This window comes from Protopterus annectens, chromosome 15.part0 (assembly GCF_019279795.1).
Source record: "Protopterus annectens isolate FY-2018-M chromosome 15.part0, PAN1.0, whole genome shotgun sequence".
Taxonomy (NCBI): Eukaryota; Metazoa; Chordata; order Ceratodontiformes; family Protopteridae; genus Protopterus; species Protopterus annectens.
Genome location: NC_056749.1, coordinates 188,572,057 through 188,596,697, shown reverse-complemented (window position 1 = coordinate 188,596,697; position 24,641 = coordinate 188,572,057). Strand labels below are relative to the sequence as shown.

The window sequence follows — 24,641 nt, the reverse complement described above, 5'->3', positions numbered from 1 at the left end:
TTAGTAGAGTATGTTCCTACTGAGTGGCCAACTTCATTAAAGCTCTCCAAGTTAGAAGCTGAATGGAGCTCAATGCAGTTGTGCTCACCTCACAAAGATGGTCACAAAGTATGAGAAAATTGTTAAAAAAATTCAATGACATTTACCTAATAATTAATTCTACTGGAAGGCTTGTGTTTACAAGCGTGTATGAGTTGAGAAAGAAATTACATCAGAAGTAACCATGACAAGGACACAACAAAGGATTTATTTAGACTAGCTAACAGATTAAAGAAAGTGAATTTAGAGCTCACTGTTGGGAACCTGTCAAACAGCTGAGTTTATCCCGAATTCAACAAACCAGTTGACTATATAAATAATGTAGTGCGAGAAAATCTGACTGACACAACTGTTGATTTCATTGATATTAAAACAATGTTAAAACAGTAATAGAAACTTATTGAAAGATGGTTGTGATGCATCTAGACATGCATGGAAGGAGAACTGTTTCATTTGTTCTTGTGAAACATTTATATTTTGGGTTTAAAGCTTTAATTCTTAGGAATAGCTCTTATTGTCAAAACATCACTAAAACAGTGTCAAGACGGTAATAGAAACTTATTAAAAGGTGGTTGTGATGCATCTAGACATGCATGGAAGGGGAAATGTTTAATTTGTTTTTGTGAAACGTTTATATTTTGGGTTTAAAGCTTTAATTCTTGGGAATGGCTCTTGTTATCAAAGCATTATGCACATGCAGGCCAGTATGCTTGTTAATGAATTAGCTGTTAGGATGCATGAAACAATGTGAAGGGGATTGCGTCTGACCAAAACAAATGCGGTTGCATTTGTTAGTGTATTCATCATTTGCAGAATTTTCTCTCTAAAGAGTTTAAACTGAAAAATACTGCGTGCTCAACATTAGAGAAAACCACATCTCTCAGACAGGAGCGGCCTTAGGTCAACTGGTGCCCTAGGCAAACTGACTCCACAGCTCCCCCACCACAACACCTTGTGCAAACAGAAAAGAAACGCCACCTTCCAAACTTGAATAGCAAGGCTCTGATAGTATGTACTATAAGTAACTTTGAAGAACTTTGAAGAAATCAAAATAGCGTAAAAAATAACGCTTTTATTAATACAAAAACAAGAGCGTTTTTCATGGTGGTATTACACAGCTACAAACATTTTTAAACATTTTTAACAGAAACATATAAATACATGAGAATGTGTGTGGATGTGGTGAGACAGAGTGCATTTAAAGAAAACAACCACCAACACCACGTATATACAAGTTACAAACCTGTGACAAAAAATTAAATAATATTAATAAATTATATATATAACATATTTTTATTTAAAATCCTTTAAAAACTAAATAGTAAAAAAAGACCGAGTAAAGGTAAGTAATTATTACTAATTACTATAATTTAATATATTAAATATATAAATATTAAATATCTAAAACAAAAAAATAATAAAGTGCAGTAAAGATAAAAAAAAAAAGATAGAGTAAAGAATAGGGAAAAATAAAGAATAGGGATAAAAATTAACTTGCAACTATATAACATACCTGATTGAACATAGTAATTACATCACAAAAAATAGTAAATTTATTTATAAAAGATAGTTGAATATTTATGAAAAATATAAAATTATTAATAATTACGATCTATAATCTATAGATGTTATCTGTTAATAATAAATACTAATATAGATGTACTATAATAATAAATAAAAACTCATCTTTTCTTTCTTTAAGAGTCTAATACTTTTATTCAGTCCTTAAACAAAAGAGACTACAAGCGAGTTCATAAACCAAATCAAAACAAACTAAAAGAATATTAATAGCATTCCCAACTCCTAGATGAATATAAATAATGGCCATAGGTCCTAACTAACTGAAACGTGGTACACAGTGTTTTGCCTGGCATTAACTTTCACATTGTCCCTCGTATTTATCATCATAGTTTGTCGTTCCATCATCACATTTCTGCAATTGCTCATAGTATACAGATGCTGTCTTAGTCTGTGCCAGGTAAACTTATATACCTAGAAGTACAACAGCTAATCACATTTATGTAATATTTAATTACAATCTATCTGAAAGGTACTACAATTTTAAGTTAAATACAATATTTAATTAAATTTTACCATTCTGAACATTTTTACAATTTTTACATTATTATTACTACTAGATCTATTTTTAAGAATTTATTATTATTATTTAGTTTTTATTATACAAAATTAGGTTTTATTTACTCCTTTCAATTTCCAAGTTCATTATGCTTTTATAAATACAAAATTAGGGTCTCAATTAATTGAATTCAAGTAAGTCTTTCAATATAAGAATAAAATGAAAAATTTCAATAAAAAATATCTTATTTAGATATATTAAATTTTACTATAAAATTTAAAAATGACTAATTATATTAAAATCATCTCTATTAGATATACAGTTACCGCACCTTTTAATTTACACTAGTGGGCATACTACCCAGTTTTCTGCATCTAAGGGAGCGTCAGTATATATAGCTAATCTTTTAAGATCACTAGCTGCTCTAATTAATTGTCCTTTAATAATAGCTCTTTTTGTTTTGAAGGGATCAACATATAAAAATTATAAGAATACAAAACAATATAAATTGGCTTTCGCTTTTGAGCACAAGTAGTTTGAAATTAAATACAAGCATTCCCAAAGTTTCCATCCAAAAAAGTCTATTTCCATGTATAAAGAAAAAGGAGTAAATCTATAAAAAAATCTTCCTACAGTGACAGAATACTTCATCCATTGCAAATTCAACAAAAAAACATCAAATAGGACAAAAATATCAATAATTTTATAGGCACCATAATTATCAAATATGATGTTATCAAATAAGAATTTCCTTTCCTGTCCCACTTCCGGAACCTTGGCTGAGAAAACGACCATTCATAGTGGTGCACATTGTGTTTGTCTTTAAAAATGAGAAATCCATTTTAAAAAAAAAATCTTGTAAATAATAAAATAATGTTCAGAGAATACATCCATTTGCATTTTGATTTCTTTTAGTTCTTTTTTGACTGGAAAAACCCATTCTATCGTTTCTATATGGTATGGATATGTCGTATTACATCTACTCAAAAAAGTAAGAAGAATTATTAAAGAAGACAAGAATTACCATTACTTCATTTAAAGACCATGAGTCCATGTGAGTGGATTAATTCCAAGTATTTAGCCAAAGTTTTTTCAAGATAACTGGTGCACAATTTCAATACAAGGATAAGTAACCATCAATGCGGCAATCTTCATCCTTTAATTACAAATTATTAAAATTATTCTTAATATTAAAAAAATCACAAAAATCATAGAGGTACTAATTAATATAGTTAAATAATATCTAAATCAATTCTACCCTCAATGAACATATCTCTAAAGTAACTTCTAGTCCTTGTTTTTCTAATTCAACTCATTAATTACAGATAGATAGTAGTTAGAACCTAGAATATATATATCCAGACTTTTTTCTTTCCAGATTACCAATTCATGCTCTTTGTAACCATCCTCCCTTTATCCCCTAGTTGCTGAAGCATGCCTTTAGCTTTAGTTGTTTTATTTGTTGCTTTTGCATGTTGTGTTTTACATTTTGGCATGATGGTTTGATTATTTTGGCATTTTTTTTTAATATCCACCTCCATTGTTTTCTCAACTCCCAATGTCCATAATGCATGTTTCTCAAAACCATACAGTATTGTATAAAAACATATAAATTCTATAATGTGCCATTTAATTTTAAATCTATTACATATTTTTCTTAACATGCTTAACATATTTTGTAGGGACAATTGTATGAACAGAAGGCAAGCACTGACCAGTATAAAAAAAGTTGTATAAAGTGAGAAATCTCATTTTGAATTCTCCTGAATATTATTTTGAATTTTCTTTTGTTATTAGAGTTAGACATGCCAAAGAGTCTATTGTTGTTACATAAATTCCAGGCTGGAAAGTTTCACAGTAGGTACTAAAGTTTCATTAATGATATCGAACTTCCAGTTTCTTCTTCTGAATTTCCTGTTCTTCTTCTTCTTCCATTGTTAGAGCTATGGTTATAATAATATTTAAAAGAGACCATTGTTAGAGAGTATTGTTTTATTATTATTGTCTATATTGTCTATTGTTCCATCTCAAACTTTGTATTTATTATTCCATCTAGTCGTGAGTCCCTCCTGCTTAGTCTAAAGTAAGGGTTGCAATCCAGTCTCCTTTGTTATGTCTCCAGTAGTAGCAGCTTCCTCAGAATACAAACATTTTTTAAAAGAACCGCCATATAAATACATAGAGATTGTGTGATGTGGTGAGACAGAAAAGTGCATTTAAAGAAACACTGCACCACAACCACGTATATACAAGTTACAAACCTTGTAAAAAAAATTAAAATATATATATATATATTCAATTTGATTTATTTAAAAAATTAAAAAACTAAATTTCTTTAAAAAAAAAAAAGTGTGTTGAAAAAGTAGTAAGTATGTAACATTATTATTAAATATTTAAATATCTAAAAATCTAAAACAAAATAAGAAAAAAGTAAAAAAAAAAAAAAAAAAAAAAAAAAATAAGAATAAAAGATAGGAAAAAGGATAAAAAATACATATAAAAAAAGTTATTATTATTAAACTGTAAACACTACATAACTGAATTACTATAGTTATTCAAAAAAATAGTGTAATATGATTTTATTATAATAAAAAAATGGAATATAAAATTGGAATATAAAATTATTTCCCTTCTTGAATCCTCTTAAATGGGGCACAATATGTACAAAGATAATAATTAATATTTTTATTTCTCTTTTTTTTTGTCTCAATTTCAAAATCTTAAAACACATAATACATTAACTTCATTCAAACTTGTCCTTTCAAAGAAAAGAGTTCAGCTTGCAGTCACAAAGTTGCCTCTAATAACTCAATATTAATAATAAAGAGTAGAATAGGTTGAGTCAATGAGTATAAAACTGAAACTATGTCCTATGTGTTTATCAAACTGTTTCTCTGGTTTATCATGCAGTTTTCTTTTTCATTCTTATTTTTTTTGACTCATACTTATTAGTAGTCTGTCGCGTATATGGTCTCCGCTTTTACCTACGGTCATTGCTTACTCCACAGCAATTACATACAGCAACATTACATTATAGAAGTACAATAATAAACTATATTAATGTAAAACTTTACAATTAATGTATAAATGTATACCACCTTTCGAAAATTGACTCACATTTTACAATTTTCACTGCATTTAACCTTTAAATTTACACTTTTACTATATTTAAGAATTTTATTATTTTACTCCTTTTTTATATATAAAATCCTTTTTTCACCCAATTTTACAAACTCCTCTTTTTATTTCAAAATTAAGGGTTATCAAGTAAATTTTCACCAATTGTCTTCATTATTAATTATTATTATATGTAGAAATGAAACTAATTTTCAAAAAATCATCTCTCTTAGATATACTATTATTATTACAATTAAAATACAACACCTTGTGCCCCCATCCTGGTCTAACTACACGTAATAAATACTGGAAAAGCGCCCCTGCTAGAGCAGTGACCTAGGTGGTCACCTAGTTGGCCTATGCCTAAGGCTGGCTATGCTCACATAATACTAATTTCTCCTATCTAGCCAGTACATAAACCAGAGTAGAATGACATACATCACCTTGAGCAGTACTGTGAATTTTCCACATCCCTGTGCAATAGCTTGAAAAAGCTAAGCTCATTGGTCAGCTCTTAACATGAGTTTAGCATATGTTAAATATTGTTTTTCCCAATTTAAAAAAATAGTAAAATGTGTCTGTCTGATTCCTTACACTTAATGAAGTACTATATTACAAGGAATTGGGCCCAGAGAGAAAATACCTCTTGGTGGTGCAGTTGTTTACTGAACCTTTACAGAGCAGCTAAATTGTTCCAGGTTTAGAAAATATCCCAGACCAGACTATTAAGAAATGTGATGTTATGTGCCAGATATACTTGTGAAGAATAAACTTGAGCTTTATTAGGAACATACCATTCAAACTCTAAACTGAAGAAATCTGGACAATGCCCATAGTGGTGGTCGTACAAAGGCCAAACAATAGGGACACATTTTTAATGTTGCTGTTTTAACTTAGAAAGTTGCTAGAGTAGTATTTGTGTTAGCATGTATTTTCTGAAGGATATGAAGCCAGAAACACCAATATATATATATATATGTCATTAGTGACTTCAATCCTCCGTTACTTTCCAGAAAACCACAAATTGTATGGGGAAGAGACTAACAATGTAAGAAAAAATGTTGAACAGTCTGTGAAAATCTGGACAGTTGAGAGGTGTGATTAGCTATATGGTACATCCCATAAGTCATATTAAGATTTCAGTTGTTGCCTGCTGTGCACTGTAATTTCCCAGTGTTACATGTATTTTTTAAGGCTTTATAATAAGAAGTTGTAATGTATTTACTTATTTTTAAGTTTTATTCACTGGGTCATTTCTACTGGACTGGACCATGTCTGGTTTAGAGGTGATTAAGGATGCGAAGGTCCCACACAAGAAGAAATACAAGTTGGTACAAATAAAAGCAGTCTGTGTAGTCTTGATTAAGGAATGCAGCAAATGATGGAATTAAAAATACTTTACACTAGTGTGAATTATTAATGACAATTTATACATGGGTTCACGAGGAAGGTAAATTATTCTCTACAAAAGCATTTACACATAAATGCAGTAGGACAAAATTTACCAAATTTATGGTTTGGAACTATAATTGCTTAGAATGGTTAGAACCTTTTAATGAAATATGATTTATAAAAGTAATGAAATATGATCTACAAAAAATAATGAAATGCAATATAAAAACTTATATAATAAATATGAGTCAGTGAAGAGAACTCTAAACATTTTTAACACCAAATATTTGATAAAAAATGTGTTTACTAAAATTAATTTAATGTAATGTAAAATATAGTAAAAATATTTTTCAGACAAATTTGAAGTATTGCAAATTGAAAGGTCATAACTAGGGAAGTGGTAGACACGAAAGACTAAGATTAACAGTCAAAATCACTGAAGTTAGAGAGAAGTGAAAAAGAAGAGAAAAACAGCTTAAAAATGAACTTATCCGTATTTCTATTCACGTGTTCAGTAAACAAAAAAAAAAAAGTAGATGGTGTCATTCCTAACAATGAAAGGACTGTCCTGGTTCTTTCTTATTTTTAAGGGCAAGGGCCAGAAAAGGGACTTTAACAGCCTGTTCAGACATGATGGAAATCCTCATTTTGGACAAAGTAAGGAAAAGTATAAAGACAGAACATCCCATTTTAAGTTTTATTATGTGTATAGTAAAAGACTTATCCAGTTTAACAAACTTCTTTCTTTCTGGAATAACTTGTTGTGGCTGGGGACAGATGCCTTCAAGTGGATGCAGTCTTTGTAGGCTACCTGAATGCCTTTGGCACAATAAATCTAACTGAAATTATGTGAAAGAAAATGAATAGCATGAGTATTTTTATCATATGCTATCCTGTGTTATACAAATGCATCAGAAAGCTTACTCTCTTTCTTATATTTTAGTTTGTTGTACTCAAAATGCTGTGATGGGGACTACCATACTGATGAGATTTTTATTTTTCAGTGTCTTCTGATTCCCAGTATGTAGTCTGTATGCTACAAGTAAGGTTCAACACAGTAAATATCTCCCCATTGTAGTCTATGGTGTGAGCTACTGGATTCTTGGAATGCATTTGTAGGCAGAGGCAGTGTTTTATTTTCACAATTGCTTGTGATTTGAGTTAATTCTAAGATTCTAAAGAGGCACAGAAGCTGGATTATTAAAGAGAAAGCAAACATGAATGGAAGACACTGAAGTCTGGTGTCCCACAGAGTTCATATACAAGTCCCCCGTTTATTTATTACCTACACTGGTGAATTTAGACTAGGTGATGCTTGATAGACATGACTATGGAGACTATAGAGGTAAGGAAAATTTTAACATCTGAGAAAAAAGGCAGCCTAAATAAATTATGTGAATCAAGTAAAATCAAAAACTTGAAGATCAGTGTACTTAAGCCTGCTTTAAAAGTGTAGATTGACAAATAAATTGCAAAATTACTGACTTAGAGTTTTCCAATTCTTAAAAAAAAAAACAGATTACTACTAATGGGTAAATACTATACTAACTTTACAAGTTTTACAGCAGCTTTGAATGAAGTTATATACTGATATTTACAACTTTCTGTTCCTGTAGTGAGAGGATATGTCCCTCCTGCAGGAAATTCCTTAGGATCTATACTGGCTTATCTCACTATTAGATTACTGCGTTGCCTTTTGGGCTTTCTACAGCCCCCAGAATATTAACAGACTACCTAGCTCCCATAATAGCCTTTTTCAGGACTCGGGATGTAAATATTATTCTGTTTAGACAATTTGCTTATCCAGGTTGCTTAATGTCAGATCTTACTGCAACACCTCCAACTCGCTTTCAAATCTTTTCATGTAATTGAGGTTCACCATCAGTTATAAAAAAATCTTCCTTCCAGCACACTTGCGACCTAGTTGGGTGCAGATAGGTCATCAAAAAGATGCAGGCCTTCTTGCCTCAGGAATAGCTGCAGAACTTTACAGTTTACTTTTAGACCCTAAGCTCCCTCAATGCCTGTTCAGCCAGGAAGATTCTAAGAGCACTGGGATTCATGGCAACAACCATTCCAGTACTTCTTTCAGTCAAGTTGCATATGAGGAAAATTCAGCAGTACCTGAAAAATGTATGGTCCCAAATCCCCCCCCCCAGTCACAAAGATATTCCTCATGCCTTATCTCAAGAAGGAGATCCTATGGTGGGTGGCATGGGAGTACCTCAATCCAGGAATACCTTTCAAGGTACAGACCCCCAAGTCAGGAAATGTAGACAGACTGTTTATTAACATGCAATATTGCTTGTGGAGGATACATTCGATAGAAGTTAACTACATAACAGCATTTTCTATTAATCTTAGCTACTCCACTTCCTTTAGGACATGTACTATTATTCTGTCACCGATCATGTTTTAATCCTGTACACAAATAAGATAGTAAAACATATTACATTACTTATATTGCTAAAAAACAATAATCCACTCTGTCATCTTATTTCCCTTTTCAATTGGTTATGTCTTATTTACTTTAAGTGGTGGTACTTACTTGTACCTGTACAAACAGACAAAACATTAATAACCTCATTAGGTTTAATGGCCATTATATGTTCTAAAATCTGGACCCTGTATTGGCTGTAATTGTACTCCGTTTATTTGATTAAGGATATTCAAGGATTTCCCATCAGATGTCACAGTGAGAAAGGAATTTTGCCAAGAATTAACTGTCTTTTTTAAGTAGCATCAAAGGCCTGAGGCAGAGCAGGGATATATATTAGTAGTTATGGGGATACCCATTCCTTAAAATACAGGTTTTAGGATATGTGCTGTTGGCCAGTTATGTTTTCATAGTTTTCTTTGCGGTGGTGCAGCAGTTAGCATTGTCACCTCACAGCAAGATGTTCTCCAGTTTGATTCTCATCTGGAGCACCTTCTGTGTGGAGTCCGCATGTCTCCCTGCCATTGAGTGAGTTTTAAGGACATGCAGGGAGGTGTGTGTGTGTGTGTGTGTGTGTGTGTGTGTGTATACATGTGCGCGGGGGTGTGTGTGTGTGTGTATACGCGTGCGCCGGGCTGGCAACTTGAAACTGTAAAAACTCCAATGCCAATCAATCTGCGGACCGATGATCTGCTGTGGCAACCCCTAATGGGAGAAGCTGAAACATATTGCGTTTCTGTTTGAAGAATCAAGATTCAAAGAGCATGGCTTTCAAAGACTTTGGGCCAGATTACACAAGACTTGATGCCAGTGGAAGTGACTTTGTAAACCTGTCCCACATCAGAAAGACTTGTTCTTTGTGCAAGTGACTCACTTCAGTCTAAGGTCTATCTACAAAGTTGTCTTACACCAGGGGCCAGATCACACGGGATGGACTAAGTCACTTACACCTATAGAAAGTCTTTTGAAATCTGGATCCTGGTGTAAGCCTGCTTTGAATAGATTGTTTTGGTTAGGCTTGTAATGTAGACTGATTGCCTATTACTTGGCTGTGAGCATGTATGCAAATGCTGATCTGTAAAAGAATTAAGGTGTTAAAATGACCATGTTTTTAAACAAGCCACCACACTTGTTATAATTTTTCTCCTAATGAAACTATATGTAGCGTTTAAGTGGCTTGACCCAAATAGTATCTCTTGGGAGGGATTCAGACAGCTAGCCATAAAGCATCTATTGGATCATAAAATCGTAAATACAAGATGTAGGGTAGTATGGGAACAAGCCTTAAACATTATATTAGCATGAACCACCACAGAGACACTTAGAAATACACCATAAGGAAATCTAGAACAACACATATGATCAGCCAATCAAAATGTCTTATGGTTTTGATTTACAAATATATGTTCTGCTGTTATATTCAAATGTTTTAACTGTGAAAGCATCTATGTATATAGTGTAGATAATTTTTGTTGGATGACCTGTATCCTATGGTATGAATCTCAGTGGATAACACTGTACTATGGTCATGCTTCTTAGATATGTTTGTTTTATGACTCACATCAATGGAAAATGAAAATACAAATTATTGAAAAAAAAATGACCATGTTTATCAAATGTATCAATTAATTTGTCCGCATCTCCTATGTAAAAGTGCAGATTTTATTATGTCAGTATACTGTACACCCAGTCATGCCTTTTCCATTTACAGGCTCTATTGAGTCTCGTCTCTTGTGGCATCACTCTTTACATCATTGTTTATAAATATGCATATACAGCTGTCCTGATCTCACATATGTCATTGTTTTATCTTTGGCTTTGCCAGTTAAAATGTTCATCACTACAGTACATTCATTTGCATTAAATATTAAATTTGCTTCTCTTTTTGTTCCCTTTCCATTACAGCAAGCTCTGGAAGTAAACCTCGCTAACCTTATGAAGCGGAACAGTGAACTGGAGACCCAGATGACGAAATTAATTCAGATCTGCCAGCAGGTCGAGGTAAGTAAGATGCATCCCTGTACTGTGAATTAACGCAGATCAGCCGCACCCACTATTACATGAGGTTTCTGAACTGCACCGGCCTTGTGTGCTGAATGCAGAGAATGACCTACAGAACATTTTCCAACAAAAGCATTGACCCTTGTCTGTAGCAGCACCTGTATCAGATACTGGCTCATTCTGTAAAATGAAGACTGTATGGAAACTTCAGTTCCCGAAGTCTCTGCTTACCTTTACTTAATAAAAGTAGGACTAAACATAACTTGAGTGAACACCTGCCTTTCCCCTCTCAGTTATGCATCTGTGTTTATAGATAGATGTGTATGTACATATTTATTAGATGTGGTCGGTTTACATCCATTTTGTGAAGAATTTCATCCAAAAAGGTGACTTACAATTACACTGTGTGGGCAGTATGAGCAGTAATTGAATTTTAGTTTGAACTGAACTAAGTGACAGATTCTAGGTTAAGCTAGCAGAGTGGAGGATGCGTTTTTGTAGCACTTACTTTCAGGACTGCTGTTTGTGTTTCAACAAAGGTTAGCAGAAGCGAACTAAGTCAATGGAAATGCCATGAAGAGTATCAGTCAGTGAAAAAGGGGAATCACAGACTATAAAAAAGGAGTACCACTGTCATAAAGGGGAGATACTTTCTTTAACTATACACAAAATATAGACTTTTAGTAGGGACTGTGACAGGAAGGCACAATAACTGATAAAGGCAGAAAAAAACAGTAGACCCCCAAAACCTCCTAAAGGACAAGTAAAAGTGTGGAAGATTACTTTCCGTATGTGCCTTAGCTTCTCTCTGTGTGTGCAAAGAGGAGATGTGCAAGCTGCAGAGGAGAATGAGTCTGGCTGCAGTTTTTTTGGGCTTGGGAAACGTACTTTATTTTTATCCAGGAAGTCAGTCTTCCTCCTTTTTCTTTCGGCTGTTCCCGTTAGGGGTCGCCACAGCAGATCATCCATTTCCATTTCTTCCTGTCCTCTGCATCTTGCTCTGTCACACCAACCACCTGCATGTCCTCTTTCACCACATCCATAAACCTTATCTTAGGCCTACCTCTTTTCCTCTTACCTGGTAGCTTCATCCTTTGCATCCTTTCCCCAATATACCCAGCATCCCTCCTCAGCACATGTCCAAACCAACACAATCTTGCCTCTTTGGATTTGTCTCTAAACCGTCCAACCTGGGTTGACCCTCTAATATACTTATTCCTAATCCTGTCCACCCTCATCACACCCAGTGCAAATTTTAATATCCTTAACTCTGCCACATCCAGCTCTGACTCCTGCCTTTTTGTCAGTGCCACTGTGTTCAACCCATATAACATAGCTGGTCTCACTACCCTCTTGTAGACCTTCCCTTTCACTCTTACTATTACTCATCCATCACAAATCACTCCTGACACTCTTCTCCACCCACTCCATCCTGCCTGTACTCTCTTCTTCACCTCTCTTCCACACTCACCATTACTCTGAACTGTTGATCCCAAGTATTTAAACTCATCTACCTTTGCCAACTCTACTCCCTGCATCCTCACCATTCCTCTATCCTCCATCTCATTCACAAACAATTATTCTGTCTTAGTCCTGCTGACCTCCAATCCTCTCCTCTGTTGAGCACATCTCCAGCTCTCCAGAAAAGCAAACTAGTGGTAAAGAAACTGTGCACATACGTATGTGTCTTTTGAGGGGTGGGGGGTGTGAAGTTGCTAATGAAATAAAATGCATATTGTTCTTCCAGAAACGGATAGAAGTCACTGCAGATGTTGTATCCTCACCTTAGTGACCTGTCATTGATGCCTCTGAGCAGTGCATTTTGGGTAGACTCATTTCCTCATTGGCTGCAGAAAAGATATAAATAATGCGAATAATGAATTAATGTTTTTGTTTAGTCTTAGCTAATTCAGATGTATGCACAACATTTTTTTCTGACACACAAGGCAGTGTCCATTCTCTGTCAACTACTGATATCACAAGGACAGTACATATGTGAGGATTCCTCCATTTTCACTTGTATACTTAACTGAGTTACATAAAGTAGAAAAAAAAGTCAAAGTAGAAGTGGCATTGAAAACCTTACCAATGAACAAAGCACCAGGCATTGTCTCACTGTTGTAGTAGAGCATTCAGATGCAGATGTTACTTACAAGGGTCTGCAGGAAATTTGGAAGAAATCATCATAGCCAGCAGACTGTAAAAGATCTGCTTTTGTATTAGTTTTGAAGAAAGGTGACCAAATTATTGTGGAAATGATCACAATCACTGTGATCCCAAATGCTAGCAAGAATCTTCTCAAAAATATTCATTGGCGTTAACAAATGAATGTTGCCAAAAGTGCAAGTGGGATTCAGGAAATAGAAAGGAAGGAGAAATCATTGCAGATGTGTGATGGATCCTTGTGAAAGCAAAAGATTATCAAAAGGAAATTTGTATGTGTTTCATTGACTAGAGCAAGGCCTTTGACCATGTAAGGTTCGATATAATCTGGGCCACTCAGAGAAGCTTGGATATACCATAGAGTAAGTCCTCTCACACAGTCTTTAAAGCTATCATGAAGCAACAGTTGAACCACAAGAACGAGAAACAGAATGGTTCTATACTTTCTCCATACATGTTTAACTTGCATGCATCTCACATCTCCATATAAGCAAGATTGCAAGAACCAAGCCTGAGGTTTATGAGTTGGACGGAGATGTTTAACAGTCTTCTCTCTGCTGATAATACCATATTACTAGATGAACATGAAGGCAATCTGAAATACCTGCTTATCAAGGTTAAACACCATAGTCTTAAAAGTGTTTTGCGCACATTTATTCTAGACCGAGAAGAAATGCATAGTAGATGACATCAGCCTGCTTCAATCAGTAATCAGTAAAGCTGATGAAAAACTTCTATCGGCAAAACAACTTTGAAGGATCTAGACCCTCAGCTACAAATGTGTGTCTGTGTGTATGAAGATTAGTTGTCTGAGTTATGGGTTTTTTCAGTATCATCGTATGGATCCTAAAACTGCATAATGAAGAAACATGACAGGAAAGAAACTGATGCCTCTGACAAAGTATTGACAAAAAATACTTGTGTACGATGCACTGCTAGAAAAAAAGAGCAGTACTGGGGGAGATAAAAACCTGCATGTTCCTGGAAGTTCAGATTACACAACCTTGACTTTTATGCTTCAGACATATGAGAATAGAAAGGTGGTAAAAGACATCATGTTTGGCAAGGCTGAAGGTCAAAGTTAAAGAGGAAGATCATCAGTGCAAACGATTGATACCATAATTACATCAATGGATGCCCCTTTCCTCACTGATTAGTCTTTTGAGTGAAGGCAGAACACAGTTAAGGATAAGTGTGTGTGTGTGTGTGTGTGTGTGCGTTTAATCACTATGACTTGACATAGACCCAATAACAATACATATTCACAAGCTCTGACACTGTTGCAGCATTACCATTGCAGGTTAGGGTCCTTTTACTTTCCGCATTGGGGAGCTGCTTATAGGAAAAAAGTGGAAGGTGCAGAGTACAACCTTAGCCAGGTGCTTATTATATACACACAATTCATGCAGATGGATTAATTTTTCTTTCAGATTTTTATTGTTTTGTTGCAAAAGACCATAGCAGAAAAACTTAACATAATATGTCGAATCCAGATGATTTTAGTGTCAAAAAGGGTGATATGTAGAATTCTGATCACTAGTGCCTAATCATGGGAGTCTCACGGTTAATAAAAAGAACCTACAATATGAAATTTTAAACATTAACAATGAGTATTCATTTCAAATGGTCATATCCAAAATATTTCTGCACTGCATTATAGCTATATGTACTCTAATTTTATATTTTGCACTTTGAGATTTCCCCTCCTCTGATAACAGGTAAAGTTCAACATTTTTTTCATAGCTGTGAAGGAGCAATAAGGGGGCAGTCATTGTACAGTACCTTATGAACAAAAGTGTCTGTCCTTTTATTTTTTCAGTTGTTTTGTTTCAGTTCAATAACTGGGTAAATGGACTGGTCAGCAGACAAGTTTCAGCCACAACCCAGGCACCATAGTACAAGCTTCAAACAAAAAAATAGACTAAAGATTACAAATAGTTGCACATAGTACAGTAACAAAGTAGAGGCAACACATTTCTATTTTATTTTTACAATTATAAATGCAAATTATATTATTTGTAATATGTACAGTTACCCTAAGCATTCAACCACTGTGTTGGTGGTGCTGCGGTAACGTTGTCGCCTCACAGTTAGACGTTGTCCTGTTCGATTCTCAGCTAGAGCGTCTTTTGTGTGGAGACATGCGTGAATGGGCGTACCTTTGCTGAAGGTTGTGCGTCAGGGCTGGCAACTCAGCACGAAAAATCTACTGCCAATCATTAGCGGACCGGAGTTCCGCTGTGGCGACCCCTAACCGGGAAAAGCCGAAAGACACAACAACAACCCTAAGCATTCAACCAATGGTCATTTTTTTAAACAATGACTTTACAAAAATGATCTGACTGTAGCATCAGCTTCAAGGACCAATTACCATCATGGAAGCAAGAACATTGCGTGTCCTTAAACAGCTGTTTGAATTTGTTTCTAAAGAAGGTAAGTGTCTCCTATTGCCCCAGTTCTGCAAGTAGCCAGTTAAAGACAGCTGGGCTTAACCTAGGTAAACTCTCTCTCTCCTGTGGAAGTTTCAAAACAAAGTGTAGCGAGGGTAATGCTACCTTCTTGGCTCTCTGTAATTATATTGTTTGAGTTGTCTTTTTTTTTTTTTTGGGGGTCATTTTTAACAGCTCATAGAGATGACAGCAGAATAAAAATTTGGGGTACTGCAAGAACAACAAATCTGCAGATTTTGTTTACAGGAAGATTACCAGAGAGAAAGCATATTCAGTTTTAGGGATAAGCATATGTTTAGCTAAGGCATTATGAACTGCAGGGGTGAAGAAGTGTGAAATATTGTAGCATATTTTTAGTAGGTGGAACCTCTTGTTAATAATATTGCCAGTATGTCTGGCCAACAAAAAAGCAGGGTCCAATGTGATACCTAGGTCCTTGTGTTACTAATGGTAGGCAGTTGCCATCTTTATCAATAATTAGATTTTGGGTATTTAGGGATTTTTTTATGAGTGCGAAGTATTTTCATGTTAGACTTCAAGGGGGCAATTAAGAGCTTATTTTTATTCCTCCACTAGCATAAATCTGTAAAGTCTGATTGCAGTTTATGTTGAAGGATCAAGCTGTTCGTATATGATTCAAGAAGTAAGCTATCTTCTGTATTAAAGGATCAAATTGTGGTGGGATATGTCAGCAGATATATCCTTGATGAACAGGGAAAACAACAGTCCAAGAATGAATCCTTTTGGGACTCCTATATTAATGGTTATTGCCTTCCGTTGAAAGGCAGGTTTTGGGACTCCTATATTAATGGTTAGTGCCTTCAGTTGAAAGGCAGGTTTTGGGACTCCTATATTAATGGTTAGTGCCTTCAGTTGAAAGGCAGGTTTCTTAGTGTACTTGGAATGTTTTGTTTTGGAGGGAACAATGAAACCATCATACTGTATTTAGGCCTAAATTTTATTTGCTAAATGTGTGAAAGAGTGGGCTATGATTTACTGTTTTGAATGCTGTTGTCACATCAATGAACATGACTCCCATTAGTTTTCAGTCATTCATGTTGTTATAAATGCGGTTGTGGTACTGAAATTTTATGGAGCTGTTGTTAATCATAAACAAGTCCATGTTTGCTGATGTGATCTCAGAGCTGAGTGTATAGAAGTTTTCAACGATATCTGTTATAAGGCACATGTTTGCTATTGGTCTGTAATCTTTTTATTCATAGGGTTTGCTTTTCTGACAGAGGATAATGATGTGTGAGTGGGTCACATGCTGTGGAAAAACAGATGTGGACAAGAAGAGGCTGAATACGCGAGTGAGAGCTGCTGCTATGAAGGGAGCTGGCATTTTTGTTAAGGTGGGGTGTACTTTTAAGACCTCTGGGGAAAAAATGCTATTTGTGAATGTGCAATTCGTGGATAATTAAGGAGCCAAACAATCCCGAACTGTGATCCGTTGTTAATACTCTACATTATTCTGAGTATCACAATGTGAACATCAGTTGTGCTCTACATTATTCTGGTTATACCAAAGTGAACATCAGTTGTGGTTAGGCAGTGTGGTGTAGAAAACTGACAAACATGCAAGGCTTTAAAATCAAAAGGCTGTGTCCGTGGAGAAACAAAGACTGCACCTTAGCAGCAGATGGTAATAATAATAATAATAATAATAATAATAATACTAATAATACTAATAATAATAATAATAATAATAATAATAATAATAATAATAATAATAATAATAATAACAATAATAATAATAATACTAATAATAATAACAATAATAATAATAATAATAATAATGTGTAATGCTGATGTCCAGGTAGTGTCGCACTGAGGCACAACCATAACCAGAGTCTATGAGGTGTTGGGAGTTCTGAGCCTACTGTCAATATTCCTTCATTACCTTCAGTTAGGAGTGGGCTGTGGCTGTACTAGAAGAACACATTCTGCCCAGTGATAAAAGGCATAGTGCCAGGCTCAAAGTACTTGTTAGCACTGCAAGTATCATAAAAGGTCAATCAGAAGCACAGCTGGGTCAACCAGTACCCAGTCCCACAAACAAGAGAAGAGCCAAAAAAAAAAGCCTCTGTCCTTATACTTTAGTAACAAAATAATTATTTCTTCTTTTAAACTGTGGCAAACCACTTGCTACAAATGTAGCAAACAATTGCTGCACTTTATACCCTACCTATATGGAACACTAGATTGCTCAGGTTTTAGTTTAAAAAAATCCTTTTTTCTTTTAAACTGTAGCAAACAGTTGCAACAGTGTACACCCTTGTCTGCATGGAGCACACCACCACTCAGGTTTCTATTTATAACAAAAAAAAATTTTATTTTACTTTTAAACTGTAGAAAACTGCTTGCTACAATGTATCAAGCAGTTTCTACAATTTAGACCACACACACAGTGCTACACCACTCAGGTTTGACCACAAAGGCAATACCAACATTTTTTAATACCAGTATTATACTAACGAGTGATCAGGATGATGAATGGTCAATCTCACCCCAATGCTTGGGGAAGTTGCCCCTCTCACTCTGCCCTAACTATACTATTGAAGTCAGTCCTGGGAAGAACATAGGCCACATTCAGAATCTGAAGTAATTTAATACGACTACTAAATATATGTACGGCTTCCACATTCTGAATATTTGCATTACTGCAGACTGACCAACAGAGATGTAGTCTTTCTGTTTGTACTTATATCTGCATGTGAAAGTTAGCCTAGAAAAAAGAATAAAATACCTCTGGTATGACCCTTTTCTTGTTTTGAAATGGTATGCTATAATGTTGGGACCATACCTCTCAATGTCTTAGGGAAAGAAATCTGGACAAAGCCTGACAAAATAGAAGGACAAAGGCTCAAAATAGGGACAGATTTTATGTATTGCTCTTATAAACTTAGAAAGTTGCTAGAGTAACAGGGTTTGTGTTAACATACATTTTCTACAGGATGTAAGTCTAAAACTCAAATGTATGTCATTATTTAGTTAATTCAATCCTCAGAACATCCCAGTGAGTTGCCAGAAAGCCACAAATTGTATGAGGAATGGTCCAAAATTATGAGGCAAAATCTGGACAGTTGGGACCCAAAATCCATGCCACCATTCTGCCTGAACACTGAGCTGGGTGGAAAAGGTTTGCATGTATTAAGTAACTAAAGAAAAAAAAAATATTTGGTAGTGGTTATGATTGGGGCACCTAGACTAGTTAGTTCATGCATAGGTCTGGTGTACTTCCACTTATTCTAGGATAATTGTTCTACCAAAAAAATTTCATTAGGTTGCTGGAGTTGATGCAACATAATGGTGCATTGGTTGACATTAGTGTCTCACTGTGCTTGGTTCAATGCTTCAGTTCCTAGCTGTGGTAGCTTCTTTGCATAGCATGCCCACCATCTCTGTTTGTGTGTGTGTGTGTGTGTGTGTGCGTGTGTGTGTTGGGGGGGGGGGGGTTGCCAGGCACTGCAGTATCCTTTCGCATACAAGAAATGTTAGTAGTAGTGTTGGCAGTCCTGTACAATACCTGTAGATATGCATACTACAGGTGAGTGAGCATGTGCGTGTTTGCTTGTTTGTGTTCATGCACATGTTTATACAGTGAGTAGGTTTCCCATCCAAGATTAATTTCTTTGCCTTGTGTCCAGACAGTACTAGCATAGGACTCGCTTGCCTCATGGCCATGAAGTGAATTAAATGGGTAATCGGAGAATAAACACATTTGCTTGACAGGTCTGTCTCTTCTCACTGTACAGAATGTTCTGAGAAATGTCCATTATGTACTTAATATATGTAAACCCAATTTTTTTAACCCTCTGAGTATTCCTTCTCCATATTATGGGACTCAGTCTAGTGGGTCGCAACATTTCAAATGGCTACCATTGTGGGAGCCTTACGGAAAGTGGATAGGTTAAATAGGCTATTATTAGTTCATCTGAGCTTTAGATTCTGATTCTAAATTGTCTCAGTTGAAAATCATCTGACATTAGTGAAACTGAAATTATAATAATTGGGCTATACTTTCATTTGTGTGTATGTGTGCAAGTATCTTAGTTATGTGTAGTGTTTTTATTATTGTATAACACTGTATAAACTTGCATGACTACAGACACATCATGACAGTCTTTCATTTTACGTCTGTCTGAGTTTATCTTTCTTTCTACTGTACCCTATACATGAAGCCATAATAATCTATGATGTGGAAGCAGCAGTGTCATATATTACTCCACTGCAGTGGAAGTTACAGCATTCTAGGTTTAATTTTAATACATATTATCTGAGTAATAAAGTACATTGCCTCTTGTGCAGCATAAGCACAACTGCGTTGGAATATAATGCTGTAATATATTTAATGATGAGTTTCGGATATCTTGCATTTGTAAAAAAGTTATTTATAAATGACTTCATGTGCACAGAAACAGGCCTGGACAGACTAGCTGAATTTCTTTCTATCCAATGTGCCTTCATTCACTGTGAATTTAGAAGTGTTTATGTGACCATAATAAAGTTCCCTCTCCATTATGATAAATGGTCTACCATTACTTTAACTTCTTTTTGCCCATGTGCAGCAGTCTTTGCTAAATTTGATATTTCTTTCCTGAAACACCGATGTCAGGTTTCTAAAATGTTCCATGTATTCCATGTAGCAGTTTTCATGTTTGCTCAAAATAAAGACTATACCATAAGTAAAAAAAAAAGTTTCAGTATCTACTGTTAGCACCACTCCTACTGATCCATTGTGTGTTTGTGGTTAGCCAAATTTCCTGTCATCTTTAGCTTAGAAGATGGATGTTTCATAGCAGTCTGATAGAACATTTCACAGGCCTTTAAAGGTATGCTGCTTTTATGTTTGGTCTTTGCTAACAGTCTGACTGCTGAATCCCAGAGCCAGATATAAAGACTCACTCAGGCATTGCATGTCCAGCTACTACATAATGGAGACAGGCTGTTGGCTCTGACATCATCTGCGGCATTAACCATTCTGATTAATCTTGCCTCCTACCATGATAACAGATTTCAGTACCTTTCCCGTTGTGATTGTGCACATATGCTGTATCACGAATGAAAGCAGCATGTTGCTATGTGACTAAGCAGAGCTGACTGACCGTAACAGAGTGGTACGTGAAACAAGTTACTTTGTGCTGTCCGTGTGAATTTCTGATTTTAAAAAGAAGAACGAAGACTGAAATCAGACGTTAAATAAAATAAAACAGAACATGGCGATGCTGTCTTTGCTGTAAATGGGCCAGACTCAAAGTAGAATAGAAATCATCAGCTTTGATTCAAGTGGTACTTTTTGCTTAGCTGCACAAATATGTAGTATTTGCATGAGATGTCAGAGTTTCACCCAAGAAAATGTTGGTTGAAGATTTAATTTAAGCCATCCTATTTTCCATTTACGTTTACCTATGCAGACCAAAGGAAACCATCTCGGAATGGACTGCCTAACTTACCCAGACAACAGATAAAATTAACATGACTACCAGGTTTCTATTTCAAACTTCTGTAAGAAAAAATATGCACATACAATAAATGCAGATGGTATTGAGACGAAGTCTTTAAATATTTTAAAGGCCCTGTTTTAGCAGTATGCATGAGAAGTGGCAGATTTACCGCAGGTAATGTTCCAGATCCTGCTAAGTAATTCTCTTCTGATGCAGCAAAACCATTTTAGGAACACTGAACATTGTCATTAACAGTTAATTAGAGCTGTCTTTTGCCTGGTAGAATTCAGAGATTAAGAACTTGTCATTGCTGTGTGATTAAATAGGACAGCTACAAGATCTTAAAAATGCTTATGATTTATAACTCATTTCTTGCTCTTAGATGGATGTAGTTTATGGCATACATATTAAATTGTAGTGCATGATGGTAAATCTGCTGCTTTTGTTAAACAGTGATGAAAAAATGTTAATAGTGCTGCACTAATGAAATCCTTAGACATTTAAACAACTGCCTCATAATCGGTAGCTAATATTTGGTAGTATTATCACTTTTACTGTATGTTGATACAGAAAATGCTGTCACTCAGTAATGATTGTCTTTTTCATATGGTTATTACTGTATATAAAATTGTCATATTGTTAGACAGTGACAGTTTTGATCAGCCACTCATACCTCTCAACCGTACAGATTTTTGCCTCATATTTTTGGTCTATTCCTTATAAAATTTGTGGTTTTCTAGAAAATCATAGAAAACTGAAGTCAATAACAATAAATAATGACAGACATTTGAGTTTCAGACTGTATATCCTTCAGAAAATACATAATTATGCAAAATCTGTTATTCTAACAACTTTCTAAGGTTATAGGAGCAATATTTAAATTCTGTCCCTATTTTTGGGGCTTTGTCCTCTCATTTTTTCTGGTTTTGTCCAGATTTCTTGCAATGAGAGGTTAAGAATATGTCAGCCAGTTCTGTTACAGCTAGAAACATTGTTTTTTTCCCCAACACAGGTGCTTAGCAGATACTGGATTCACTGTGCAGAGACATGAGCCCAAGCTGTGGCCCCAGTCCCCCAAGTTTAACAAGACAGCCCACACAGTGAAGGAGCTGGCCTCTGGGCAGGAGTATGATTGGGTGATGAAGGCTTACAGAAGATGAGGGAGATAGACTTATTGCTCAATCCCTTCTGCTATAAGCTGCGTGGTAGCACAGACAGAGTGGATTGGTGGATATGCGAGCTCTTAGGTCTGTACTGTAGTAAGAGCTGGTGTGCTAAATGGCCACTAAGTGTTAAAAAAAGAGTAGACTGTTCCTGAGCAGTTATTAATAATGGTAGAATAGTGCCAAAAAGGATGACGGCTCCATAACTCACATCTCTTATCCCTGCTGTCTGACTTTGGGAGGTAGAAAAGATCTTTCAGTAGCTCTGCGTAGCCTGATGAGCAAGCTGTGGTGAGCCTTTATATGGTACAGAATTACAAAACAGGAATGATAAATGACTTTTTATATTTTCAATAAAAACAAATGAAGATGGTGTTCAAATTTTAAAGCAGCAATGAAACAGATGATGCAAAATCATAACAGTAAAAGCTCATTGTGAAAATGGCGAGAAACAGCTTCAGCAACTTTTTCAGAAATCGTTCTTGACAGAATTGTGATGGGCAGTAGTGTAATATGCACAGCTGGCTGTTACAGAGGGTCTTCAACCCAGGCTGCTGTAGTTCAAATAGTGCCCTTACCCTAAAGTTGAGATTTGTTTATATGTATAGAGGTGCGGGTGGAAAGGCCTCCCTGCTTGAGTGGTATTTTTAATACCCTACCACAAAAAAAAGGCATGTCATTAAGTTTATTAAAAAAAAAAGAAAAGAAACATTCAACATTTGTTTTTTTTTACAGTGAATTTCTAAAACCTAGCTTTCACAAAACAGCTTGGGAGACATTTAGAAAAGCCAATTTCAGTAGGGCAATCACTGATGAGAATGACACCATGTTCTTCGTGTTTCACTGTTGCAGTCATTACATTTGGGGTCATCTGCTTGCAGTAGCCCTCAGTCGGCCTGATTAACAAAGTCTTGGGTCCTGCATCAGTTGCTGACTCTTCTTCCATGACGTCAGGTCATCAGGGGTATAAAACATGCAGCCGATGCCATTACATCAGTCTTTCTTGCCGTGCGGTGCCAGAAGCAGTAGCAGTTCGCAAGTGTCGGTTGGCCGACTCCTGAAATTTTCATTTTCGAGTTTCAGAACCGAAGTCTTCAACTAAAGCTAAGTACCCCGTTGGGGAAACTTTTTCTTGCTCCTTACTGATGTCAGTAAAAGTTAATAATTGCATTTCTTGTGGAAAGCAAATACCTCACAAATATTTTCATTCGTACTGTATTCCTTGCCTAGGCCCTGAGCACGACGTACCTTGCTGTCAGTTATGTGCCTTATTTAACCAACACACTGTCTGTCATCGGTATATATTTCGCCTCGAAATATTTCGGTTCTCGGTTCAATTATCCAGAAATGTCGTTGGTTAGTCTTCCGACTACCGGTATTCCGAAAAAATGCAAAGATAAAGACAGAGACAGGCCGCCTAGGTCCAAAGCTGCCAACGACGCTTCTACTAAGCCAGTCGCCAGTTCGCCGGTACTTAGTGAAACATTTTTGCAGCCCCTGATACCCGCTACTTCTGATTCGCAGGCCTCTACTGAGACCCATTCAGAATCCAGTATGCCGCAAGATGCTTCAACTTTGGAACATGTGGATGTCTCTACCTTGGATGGGTCCGGAGCCGCTGTGCAGGCACCGGCTTCTGAGGATGTATTTAGGCCAACGGACTTGCATATTAAACTGACGGCTCCTTCTTCTTCAAGGCCTAAACCACGAACCATGCCTAAGAAACTGATGCCCAGGCCTCTATGCCTAAAAAACAAATGATAAGAATGGCTGGAAATCTTATAACTCTAATAAGGGGAAGCCAACCTCCCCCTTCTAAGAGACCCAGGACTGAATTTGTTTATGAATCTTCTGACCAGGATTCTGATTTTTCTGATTCCTCTGATGATCTGGATTTGCCCTTATCTACTTATGAGGATTCTGATGCAGAGGGCTGTCTTCTCTCTGCTTCCCCTCCAGAGGATGTTTCTTTTGGTGAAACCTTGCACACTCTAAGAGAGCATTTTCCTCTGGGAAAGCCAGGATTTCTCTGATTCAAAGAGAGGCTTAGGGACTTTTTACTCCTGCCTCAGCATAGGCCTTTAGCTATACCTCCTGTACTAGACATTGTTGATGATGCCTTTTCGGAATCTAGTTTGGCCTCTGATTCTTTGCCGCCTGCTCCCAGAAAACCTGATAGATATTACAGGGTTCCTGATTATCACAAGTTCCTTTTCAAAAATCCAATTGCGGATCCAGAGACTATTCCACAGGGACCCAGGGGCATTAAGGCTTCTACTGCTAAAACTCCTACCCCTTCTGATAGAGACTCCAGGGTGCTGGATAGATGAGGGTAAGAAGGTTTACACTTCTGAA

The 24,641-nt window shown here is 35.8% G+C and overlaps 1 protein-coding gene across 4 annotated transcripts in view; it reads left to right on the top strand.

The window, feature by feature from the left end:
- The window catches only part of LOC122790109 (probable E3 ubiquitin-protein ligase MID2), a 1,228,538-nt gene that overhangs the window by 868,223 nt on the left and 335,674 nt on the right, over positions 1-24,641 (top strand). For all 4 annotated transcript variants that reach the window (XM_044057683.1, XM_044057682.1, XM_044057681.1 and 1 more), the window contains one exon: positions 10,968-11,063. In XM_044057683.1, coding sequence (XP_043913618.1) covers positions 10,968-11,063 — 96 coding nt within the window. The remainder of the gene's footprint in view (positions 1-10,967; positions 11,064-24,641) is intronic.